The sequence below is a fragment of the Microplitis demolitor genome, chromosome 2, assembly GCF_026212275.2.
Source record: "Microplitis demolitor isolate Queensland-Clemson2020A chromosome 2, iyMicDemo2.1a, whole genome shotgun sequence".
Lineage (NCBI taxonomy): Eukaryota > Metazoa > Arthropoda > Insecta > Hymenoptera > Braconidae > Microplitis > Microplitis demolitor.
The window spans coordinates 2095885-2106554 of NC_068546.1; the positions used below are offsets into that span (position 1 = coordinate 2095885).

Genomic DNA, 10670 nt, shown 5'->3' on the forward strand with positions numbered 1-10670 from the left:
GTTACCGCCAAAACGACATCTGCCGGTTCAAATTCAAATTCAGTTTCTCGCGGACTATGTATATATCGTGTATAAAATTGTACAGTGAATGTGGATCGTGGATTAAATGCATAGGTAGATAATGTAGTTTTTTTTTATTATTATATTTTGTAAAAGGTTTTTTTATTTTATTTGTGTGTACAGTTTATGCCGGAGAAATAGTCGGTACGGCAAAAGACACAATCTGTCTGTGTCTGACTCTTTTTCTTCTGTCTACTCGCTATTAAATTGTCTTTGGTGTAACAAAGACAGATAATATTCTTATTTCACTTTTATTTTTATACTCGTTTATATAAACACAATAAAATATGAATATATATTTCATATAGATCTTAGAAATTTTTTATCACTTTTTTTTTTTGACACTTTTTCAAGGTCAAAATTTTTTAAAATTTTATTGTAGTGAAATAAAAAAAAAATTAGTTTTATTTTTTGCAGGAAAGTAAAATTTTGAAAATTTGAATTTTTTATAAAAAATTCAAATTTGAAATTTGAAATTAAAAATTAAAAATTTTTGATTAGTAATAAATATTTTGAAATAAATTTTTATAAAAATTGCAATTTTTTTTTTTTATTTTTATCACAAAAAAATACTAAATGATAAAAATTTGTAATAATGTAATAAGTGAAGTCGCCACGTTACAGTAAATACGTGTCGTGTGTGTTTTAAAATAACTTTGAACGTGTAAAGTGCCGCAGTTTAAATAAAACATTAACTTCAAAGCAATAGCAGTTTCATAATGTCTCTTTAATCATCAAGAGTAAGAGTAAGAAAAAGGATTTAAAAAAAAAAAAATAATGCAACCAGAGACAATGTTGAATTTACGGTGGGATATTTTTGCATCTCACTTGTCTTCAACTTTAGATTATTGTTACGAAAAACAACATTTCGTAGACTTATCACTGGTATGTAAAAATAACGTAACATTTAAATGTCACAAAATGATATTATCAGCAACGAGTGGATTTTTCCGGCGTCTGCTGATGAAAAATGATCATCCACATCCACTAATTATTTTACATGACATTGATCATAATGACTTAAAATTAATATTGAATTTTATGTACTACGGAGAAATTCAAGTACCGGAGAGTGATGTCAAGCGTTTACTTAAAATAGCTCAAGTTTTTGACATTCACGGTCTCAAAGACATAAAACTAACTGGACAATTAAATGACGATGGGAAATTTAATTTTATTGAAAATTCGCTGGTTGATTCGAATATCGATGCTGTGGAAATAAAAAATGAACCGATAAGTCCAGATGCTGTTAGAAGTAATGACGGTGATATTGATAATGATAATTTTAAAAATAAAATAACTCCAGTTATTAAAATAAAAAAACCGCAATTACTCAAAAATAATTATAATTTAAGACAGCGCACAACATCTAATTTATTGCGTGATAATGATTTTGTAATGGATAATTATAAAGTAAGAAATAATAAGAGAAAAAGTAATAATAATAATAATAATAGTGATAAAAATTCAACTGTGATAATTAACGAAACAAATGCAATATCTGATGATAAGAAAGTTGATGTAAATAATTATAAAAATGATAATAAATGTTTTAAAAATGATAATGGATTTAAAAAAGTTATAATTGGAGGCAAAAGTAATAAAAAGCCTCTGGATAATTGTAATTATTTAAAAAAATTAAAACTGTTAGATGAAGTTGAAATTATTTTTCAACCGGCGGTAAATGACGCGAATTCAAATTTTAATTTTAAGGATAATTTAAACTGCGGTATATTTATTAAAGACGAAGTTGATCTTTCAATGGATGACTTCGATCAACAAAATAAATTTAAAGCAGATAAAAAAATTTCACTGGGCCCGGGAGTTGAAATTTTTAAAATGTATCCGAAAAATTGGACTGAACCGAGTACTAGTAGCGAATTTTGTTAATTGTTGATTGAATAGTTTATATTAATATATGTGTATTGTAAAAATATATAATTGAGTTTAAGATTTGTTAATTATTAATTTTTAAATATTTTGTGTTATATTTATATGTTGTCATGGAGACGGCTCGTGATTGATTTAACGAAAACCAAAGATATAGTAATAATAATAATTAAGTAGTCGTAGGGTAGAGATATTTGTGATAAATTTTTAGGGATTGTGTGCAATGGAACAAGTAAATTCATTTTCTGATGATAAAATAAAGGTTTTGGAAAATTTGTCCCTGGATAAAAATGTTACGGAAGAGGAATTTTCAAATTTTATGCAACGTGTTACTGAAGTCGGTGAGTAATTTTTTAAAAAATTTGTAATTTAAAAATTAATTTTTTGAATTTTTCTAGAGAAAATTGTGAAGAAATTAAATTCGAATGACTGCAAGGATCAAGAGGAAGGAAAAATTTTAGCGGATTACATTTTAGAGGGAAATAAAAATTTTGATAGCAAAGATGCCGATGGTTTGAAAATAAAAACAAACAGAACAGTGATAAATAAAAGTTTAAAAAATGAAACCGACGGAAATGAAATGCCTAGAAGTGAGAAATTATAATTAATTATAAATTTAATTGGTTGAAAAATGTCATTTTGAATAATTAATTTTTTGGATCAGAAGCTTTTATGAAAACAATGGAAGCGGATGCGAGAAAACGTTCAGAGGATCGGAAAGTTCGTAATGAGCGGGCAGATACGTTTAAAAGAATAGGAAACGGCGCATTCGGAGTCGGAGATTTTGAAAAAGCGGTGACTTATTATGGGAAAGCTATTGAGCAGCGTAAAGACAGCGCTGTTATATGGAACAATCGCGCGCTTTCTTACATCAGACTCGGGTTGTATGAAAAAGCTCTGCAGGACTGCGAGTGGGCTCTGAAGGTCAATGACTCGAATATAAAAGCTCTTTTGAATAGCGCCAAGTGCTATGCTTACTTAGGAAACAACAAAAAACGCGATGAGTTCATTCAACTTGCGAAAGAACGTGTTCCCAAATTTTCAAATTACATCAAAGGTTCATTTCAAACAATCATTTAATTTTCAATTCTTTTTCTTTATACATTTATTATTTATTTAATCGTTTATGTTATAGATTTTGAAAAGGCATTGAAAGAGAATCCTAATGATGAAGAAATTATTTAATTATTACAATTAATTAACAGTGAAAATAATTATTTTAAAAAATTACCAATTATTATAAATATAATTCTTCAATAAATTTGTCACGACTCCAGAACTTTTGCATTTTTTTCTTTTATTTCAGATAATGATCTTGGCTCGTGTAAAATTACTGTACATTCAATGCCCTGTAATTAATAAAATTTAATTATTAATTAATTTAATAAATTTTCTATACAGAAATAAAAAGAAATTCTTTTTTCCGTGTGATGATTAGTAGACAATTGACGTCAATTAAACAGCGAAAAATGTACCTCTGATAATTTTTTGAATTTAATGCCAGTTCCCGCGCTAATTTAAAAATTATTTTATAAAATACTTGACTGAAAAAATTTTTACTGTCACTTCACATTTGAATTGCAGTGAAGTTTTTTTTTAAATTCTTGAATAAACAAATTGTTAATTATGTCAAGTGATATTAATTACGGCACACTTGAAATTACAAGCTTTATATTTGATATCGAGTAAATTATTTTTAAAAAAATTTACTGAATACTTTTTGTCGTCAATTGTCAATAATTTTATCAGTAATTTCTTATCACTAAAAAAAAAAACAAATTACCTGCATTCTTGCTGCGCGTACAAAACCTTCATTGGCAGATACAGTTATACTTTTATATTTTTCCCCACTAGCAAAAACAATTCTCGATCTATTTTTAATTTTACCACCAACTGATAGATCAATAACTCTGCCATCAACAGCATCATCAACAATAGTAACACGTTTTATCAATTCCTGAGTTCTCTTGGTCTCGTTGACTCCACCAATGATACCAATGATCTCCATGAAATTATTATAAGCCGTTTTACAAACAATTAATTTTTTTCCATTAAATATTTTATCCAGAACCGGTTTAACTGGTCGCAGTCTTTCCCATTCGGCTTGCAGAGTTAGCAAAGGCTCCAGGTAATCGAAATTAGCTCTACCATTTGTCATATTGCTAACGTAGGCAAGTAAGGTTGATACATCAAGATTAAGTGTCTTAATATCACTCGACTGGAGGCTCAATGACTCCAGTGACTCCAACAAGTTGATGTCATCCGGACTTGGACAAATTGACGAATCAGCATCTAGTTATTTAAATATTTTAAATTTAAATTGAAACCATTAACGATTTTAAAAATTTACCAAGTGGATCAACGGAATCAATCCTTTGGCCCTCGATCAAGACTCCCAGCTGTTCGAGTCTCGTCGCCAGGGTGTTTTCGATGCCACAAGCGAAGTAAAAAATAATGTCCGGTGGTTTGTAACGATGAGGGTGAAGATTCGCACATGATAAATAAGACTCGGCTTGATCGATTACTGATTTCTGGCCAAATTCTCCGTTACCCTGTGAAATTAACGTCAGGGCTCGAGGGTTTCGCGCGATTACTTTCACCCAGGAGCTGCCGCTGTCACAAACGATGTCAACTTCCAGGCGTGAATTTTTAAATTTGAATGGTTTCATGACACTCATCGCATCTTTCGATATCAATAATCGTTCGATAATTGCATTCAAGTGAATTAAATTCGTACTCTGGAGATATTCCTTCTTCACGTTACCTGTAGATCGCACCTTAGAATGTTATTTTATTTATTGCATGTGTAAATTTATTTAAAAATTAATTACCCGGATTAAAAACTCCGATTGAATTCAATTGAAACATACTTATCAGATTCAATTGTAATTTTAAATCTGGGTAATTATTTAAAATTAGGTCATACCTTTGTAAGAAATTTGACTTCTTGATTTATTTTACGTGACAATTTATCAGCTCCGTCTATTTTTCTTTCGAGATTTTTTAATTTTTCCATCATTTTGTAGCCACTTTCTATTTTTTCTTCCAAATTTTTAAATAACTCCTCCATTATTTATATAAATATACAAATGTATATATTTATTTAATATTATTGTCTAAATATATATATAAATATAATAATTAAAATTATAAATGTACTGTAGTAAGCGCGGCCATTTTGAAACTTTGCTACAGTCGCGTAAATCGAAGTTTCATAAAAAAAAAATACTTGGGAATTTGATATAAATAAAAATAATAATAATAGATAATTATTATCTATAGCTACATTATTATTGGTCAATAAAATATAATTATATATATTTTGATAAATTTATATATAAATTTATCGACTAGAAAAGTAGTTTTGAAAAAAAATAATTTTAAGTGACGCGTAACCTAGAAATATTTAAATTGTGTTTGTTTTGAATTTTCAAAATATATATATATATTAATATATATAAAGTATTTTGTTTGAAAAATATTTAAACAGTATTTAAAAAATATAATAATGTCTAAAGGAAAAGTTATTGAGAATCCAGAAGTGCCAGGTAGCAAATTTTATTTTGCCGGCAAAAAAAAAAATATTTAAATTTAAAAATTATACATTTTTTAGGTTTTGAACGAATTCTGCCACCGCCGCCGATTATTTTATCATCAGAAATTACAGTGGATCCTTCAGTTCTGACAGCACCACCTCCACCACCACCACCATTACCGTCACCGTCACCAGCAGCTATTGATCCGAGTGTGATAACGTCGCCACCACCTCCACCGGCACCAGTACCAGCGCCAGTACCAGGTCCTGGACCTGTTCCTGCTCCTGGAGCAATGCAGCCGCTGATGAATTCATATTATGCTAATCCCATTCCACCTCAGTCTGTTCCCTGGTGGATTCCTACGGAAGCCGACACCCAGGACACGTATCCATGGTACGCTGATCACAATCCGCGAGCAGCTTTTATCCAAACAGAAAAACCTAAACCAAAAGTACAAAAACGTAAACATGATGTCATTGATCCTGTTCAAGATGCTGGTAAGTTTAAATAAATAATAATTAATTAATTACTTTATTACTTAATTTAAATTTAATTACAGAAAAAGTTGCGGCTGCTCAGCGTGAATTGACATCATTAATGAAACCACTTAAATGCGATCTTTGCAATGCCGTTGTAAGGAATCAAAATCCTCGTGTGATGTATGATTTAGCTATCGAGAGAGACACGTGATTATTTTTTTAGGAAATGAGAAATTATGTTTTATTTAAATTGTATTTTTTTTTTTTTTTTTTTTTTTTTTTTTGTCAAGGATATTTCTAATCCTAAGATCAAACCCACGTGTTCTCTCGCACTCTGTGTAACTGATGTTGATGTCAAGTTTAATTTTTCTAGATGAATTCAACGCTGCAGGCTAAATTACATTATGATGGTAAACCTCATCAGAAAAAAGTATCCATGTACCTTAACCAGAGTGTAAAGAGGATTAAAAGTGACTCTGGGACAGTCAATACCGTTACCAATAATGACTGGGACAGTTACTGCGATGTAAGCTCATCAATTAATAAATTAATTAGTTCTTTTTTATTGATAATTGTCTGGAATTTAATTTTACAATTATTTTTTAGGTATGTAAGACCTGGTTTACGTCGCAAACTGACGCAGCTCAGCATTACGCTGGAAAAAAACACATAAGAGCGACAACTGGAGCTTCTAAACACAAGTAATTAATTAATTTATATTAATACACTAGTTAATTAATTTAAATAAAATTGTATAAATTAATTTGACAGGACGCACAAAAAAAATTCAAACCAAGTCCCGGTGGATCCGACTGGTAGATTTGGAATTGGAACGGGTTTCCATGGGAACAACAGCGTTCCGGTTGCTCCAGTCATAGTGCCGCCGGTAGCACCTCCAGTGGCGCCTCCAGTAATTCCAGTAGCGGCCCCGATAGTCCAGGTCGCACCTGTTCCGCCCGTGCCAGCTGTTAGCGAGATTGGTGTAGGATCACCGGGCGTTGCTGGACTCGAGGGATTCGCACCTGGAGCAGCGAGTTACGGTATGGCTTTACGTTGTGACTTGTGTGGAGTCTCGGCAAATCGACTGGAACAGCTGGAGACTCATCGACGTGGTGCTCGGCATCTTAAAATGATGCGGATGAGTGGTCTGGCACCTCCAGAATCCAGTAAATTTGAATTTAAATTCATATTTTTTTTATTTATTGTTTTTTTTTATTATTACTAATTTAAATTTTAATTAAAATAAATATTTGATGTTTATGGTGTTATTTTATTTATTTGTTTGTTTGTTTGTTTGGTTTGTTTTAGTGCAAGAACCCACGACAATCGACTATTCGATTTATCGTACGCCTTCTGGTTCTTACTACTGTGCGCCGTGCAACAAGTCGTTCACATCGGAAAATAGCTTTGGGCAACATGTGGAAAGTAAAAAACACAAAAACCAAGTAAACATAAAAACACAGTGCAATCAAACAACGACTGGTAATAAAAAAGACAAAAAGAAAAAAAAAAAACAAATAAATAAATTGTAAATTTATAAATTTTATAAATTTCTTAATAAATTTTTCATTCTTAAATTTGTTATAAATATTGTCTGGATAAATTTAAAAATAAAATTATTAATTATGAGTTGGTCATTTATTTTTTTCCATAAACTCCCGAAGAAATTTACATTAAATGTCTACTTTATAAAAAAAGTCTATGGGAATTAATAGAAATCTACACTTGGTCACCGGTCTATTTTGCCCCCCATTGAAAATGATTAATTTTTTATGATCCAAGCGATAGATTACAAAAATAATTTTTAAAAAAATAGAGATCTAAATATATTTATAGTTTTTACTGATATATTTTATGGTATACTTCCGAAATCAATGACCGGGTCGTCAATATAATCAGTACAGACAAAAATACCGACCAGTAGAAATTATTCTAAATTGTAATGACGCAGCCAATAAAAATAGTGTATTGAGTGATATAAAAAAACATTTATTTATAAATATTTAGAGGTAATTATTTCCATTGTATAAATTAACATTTAATGAAATATTTTTCAGTAATAGTGACAATTAATCAACGGAAACAATGTCGAAACTTCTGTTATTATTTATGATTATTCTGGAAGTAATTATGGTCGCAAGTTATACCGTCCATACCTGCAAAGTATTTGGCTCGGTGAGTATGAATAAATTAATAGAAAAATATATAATTTATTTTATTTTGTTGTTATGAATTTTTATATTTTTTAGTGCAAAAAAAATAGTGAATGCTGTTCAAAAGATTGCCGCAAAATAATATCTTTCCACTCCGTTTCAAAATCATGCATTTAAATAAATAAAATTTGTATCTACTACCTATCAAAAAATTTCACCTGAGAATCCAGCTTAAATTTCCATCAAGATTTCCACATAGTGTTTTTGGATGGATTCCAAATTTTTAAACTGTTTACTACTAAAAAGCATTACAAATGCCCAATTTAAATAATATTTTTATGACTTTCTATGTGTTCAATAAATTTATTTACTGAAAATTTGAAAGAATCATTTTTTCTTTTTTCACAGAAAAAGGCTTATATAGAAAGATTTTGTCCTCATCCTCTCTGATTTGACTATGATTCGAGTATAAATCGTGCTTGAAATATATATATTTTCAATATCTTTTAAGTATAAAAAATTCAAAAATATACCTAAACATGAGACGATTTGAGTATGATCTAGGTATGAATCGGTATTCAATTTCTACTATGCTGAAGAAGAGCTTAAAAGAAATAAATTTTCTGCATAAACAAATTCGATAGAGCATATAGTTTTCTATAAAAATTCAGCATAAGTAAAAATGACAGAAAAGTCTGTGAAATTTACAGAAGTTTCTCTATAAATTAATTTATGTAATTTTTAAAGAACAAAAAATGTTATTTTTAAAATGTGAGTTTTTTAAATCAAATTTAGCGTTCCTCCAGAAGATTTTTCTGATGCCAAAAAATACTATAGAAATCCCATAGAAAATCTAGACCAAAGGCTCAGTACTTGAAGAAAAAATAATTATTCTTCACTTTTATGTACTCGGGTTATTCCAGAACACTTACTATTAATTTTTTTAATGGTCTTCAAGCGATAAATCACAAAAATAATTTAAAAACAGAGTCCTAAGTATATTTAAAGCTATTGCTGATTAATTTTATGGCATATTTCTGAAAAATTATAAATCAATGACCGCGTCGTTAACGTAATCAGTACCACCAAAAATACCGACCAGTAGAAATTATTCTAAATTGTAATGGTGCAGCCAATAAAAATAGTGTATTGAGTGATATAAAAAAACATTTATTTATAAATATTTAGAGGCAATTATTTCCATTGTATAAATCAACATTTAATGAATTATTTTTCAGTAATAGTGACAATTAATCAACGGAAACAATGTCGAAACTTTTGTTATTATTTATTATTGTTCTGGAAGTAATTATGGTCGCAAGTTATACCGTCCACACCTGCAAAATATTTGGCTTGGTGAGTATGAATAAATTAATTTATAAATTATTTTATTTTGTTGTTATGAATTTTTATATTTTTTAGTGCAAAAAAAATAGTGAATGTTGTTCTAGTGAGTGCCGCCCAATAGCAACTTACCATGGCACTATTGCAAGAGTCTGCATTAGTTAAATAAAAATTTGTACTTATCAAAAAATTCCATCTGAGAATCCAGTTTAAATTCCCATGATTCATAGTGTTTTCGGATCGATACCTATATGGCTTCCTATAGAAATTCAGCACAAATTCTTATAATGATTCTTACATCGATTTCCATGGGATTTTCCAAAATTCATATGGGAATCTAGCATGGATTCCTATTTGCCTTGTTACAATGATTCCCCATGGGAATCTAAACCTATATTGATCCCCATGGATTCTCATGTATTACCATAGTTTCCTATATGGATTTTTTGATAAGATTATATGTAATAGTTTTATTAAAAAAAATTGTCTATTATCACTTAGAATTAAAAAAAAAAAAAAAAAAAAAAAAAAATAATAATAATAATAAATAAAAGTTTGATAATTAAATTTACCGGGCGATTAAATTTCACATTAAATGAGCTATTATAAAAAGCAATTAAGTAACCCTCAGTCTTTAAATAAAATAATTATTTTTTAATTAATATATTTAAATTTGTAAAAAATTACCTTTAAATAAAATTTAAAAGTTTATCTTCAGTAATTAAATCACCTGGCATTAAAGTAAAAATAACTTGGGTAGTATTTTTTAAAAAAATATGAATATAAATAATAATAATAATAAATTGTTAACTGAGAAAATGAAGCGCCTATCGGCTTATCTATCAAGATTAAAATTAAAATATATTAACACTTATTTAAATTAATACGTCGGGGATTAAAGATAAATTGAATTTAGAGTGTATTTAAGCGGATGATCAGAGATGAGCGTATTAATGATCACGGTTACAAAAATAATTAGTAACATTTATTCAATTACCGTCTCGATCAAGTCTCTCGCGGGTCCTCGCGAGCTACAGGGCACGTTATCCAACCCAAGGTATACCATTATTATATATATATAAAGTAAAGGTATGTATTTGCCTTTAGATAGATGATGGAGAGAAATATTCGTCCATAATTGTGGAGGGGGTTAGGCTTCTCGTGAGGGAGATTTAAAAATGTAAATAAATAACGTGAGTGAGAGTGGA

General features: G+C 29.3%; 3 protein-coding genes across 5 annotated transcripts; 2 read left to right on the plus strand and 1 right to left on the minus strand.

Annotated features, from left to right (window-relative positions):
• The first annotated feature begins 56 nt into the window (after nt 1-56).
• On the plus strand, nt 57-3223 carry LOC103573505 (tetratricopeptide repeat protein 12-like). Of its 2 annotated transcripts, none has more exons than XM_008552630.2 (5): nt 57-114; nt 2162-2291; nt 2349-2540; nt 2615-3007; nt 3086-3223. In XM_008552630.2, exons 2-5 carry the CDS (start codon nt 2174-2176, stop codon nt 3133-3135), a joined length of 753 nt encoding a protein of 250 aa, XP_008550852.1. In that variant the 5' UTR covers nt 57-114; nt 2162-2173; the 3' UTR covers nt 3136-3223. The 2 variants fall into 2 exon arrangements, with proteins under 2 accessions (XP_008550852.1, XP_008550851.1); XM_008552629.2 differs by lacking the exon at nt 57-114 and adding an exon at nt 139-945.
• On the minus strand, nt 3117-5121 carry LOC103573564 (UPF0415 protein C7orf25 homolog). Its single transcript, XM_053736870.1, has 4 exons — nt 4877-5121; nt 4301-4727; nt 3734-4242; nt 3117-3299 (listed from the first exon to the last, which is right to left on the minus strand). The coding sequence occupies exons 1-4, from the start codon at nt 5018-5020 to the stop codon at nt 3216-3218; spliced, it is 1164 nt and encodes a 387-aa protein (XP_053592845.1). The 5' UTR covers nt 5021-5121; the 3' UTR covers nt 3117-3215.
• A 209-nt stretch (nt 5122-5330) lies between these two features.
• Nucleotides 5331-7558, plus strand: LOC103573506 (zinc finger protein 346-like). 2 transcript variants are annotated; one of them, XM_008552631.2, is made up of 7 exons: nt 5331-5498; nt 5564-5983; nt 6046-6119; nt 6339-6491; nt 6572-6666; nt 6737-7131; nt 7274-7558. In XM_008552631.2, the coding sequence occupies exons 1-7, from the start codon at nt 5459-5461 to the stop codon at nt 7495-7497; spliced, it is 1401 nt and encodes a 466-aa protein (XP_008550853.1). In that variant the 5' UTR covers nt 5331-5458; the 3' UTR covers nt 7498-7558. The 2 variants fall into 2 exon arrangements, with proteins under 2 accessions (XP_008550853.1, XP_008550854.1); XM_008552632.2 differs by having other exon boundaries at nt 6737-7005.
• The last annotated feature ends 3112 nt before the right edge of the window (nt 7559-10670 follow it).

Excerpts from the sequence above, each read along its gene's own strand:
- LOC103573505 (XM_008552629.2), top strand. The coding sequence starts at position 838 with ATGCAACCAGAGACAATGTTGAATTTACGGTGGGATATTTTTGCATCT. Across the intron at positions 2,292-2,348 it reads GCAACGTGTTACTGAAGTCG|AGAAAATTGTGAAGAAATTA; the intron begins GTGAGTAATTTT and ends GAATTTTTCTAG. Across the intron at positions 2,541-2,614 it reads CGGAAATGAAATGCCTAGAA|AAGCTTTTATGAAAACAATG; the intron begins GTGAGAAATTAT and ends TTTTTGGATCAG.
- LOC103573564 (XM_053736870.1), bottom strand. The coding sequence starts at position 5,020 with ATGGAGGAGTTATTTAAAAATTTGGAAGAAAAAATAGAAAGTGGCTAC. Across the intron at positions 4,243-4,300 it reads TGATTCCGTTGATCCACTTG|ATGCTGATTCGTCAATTTGT; the intron begins GTAAATTTTTAA and ends TTAAATAACTAG. Across the intron at positions 3,300-3,733 it reads TACGCGCAGCAAGAATGCAG|GGCATTGAATGTACAGTAAT; the intron begins GTAATTTGTTTT and ends TATTAATTACAG.
- LOC103573506 (XM_008552631.2), top strand. The coding sequence starts at position 5,459 with ATGTCTAAAGGAAAAGTTATTGAGAATCCAGAAGTGCCAG. Across the intron at positions 5,984-6,045 it reads TGATCCTGTTCAAGATGCTG|AAAAAGTTGCGGCTGCTCAG; the intron begins GTAAGTTTAAAT and ends ATTTAATTACAG. Across the intron at positions 6,492-6,571 it reads ACTGGGACAGTTACTGCGAT|GTATGTAAGACCTGGTTTAC; the intron begins GTAAGCTCATCA and ends ATTATTTTTTAG.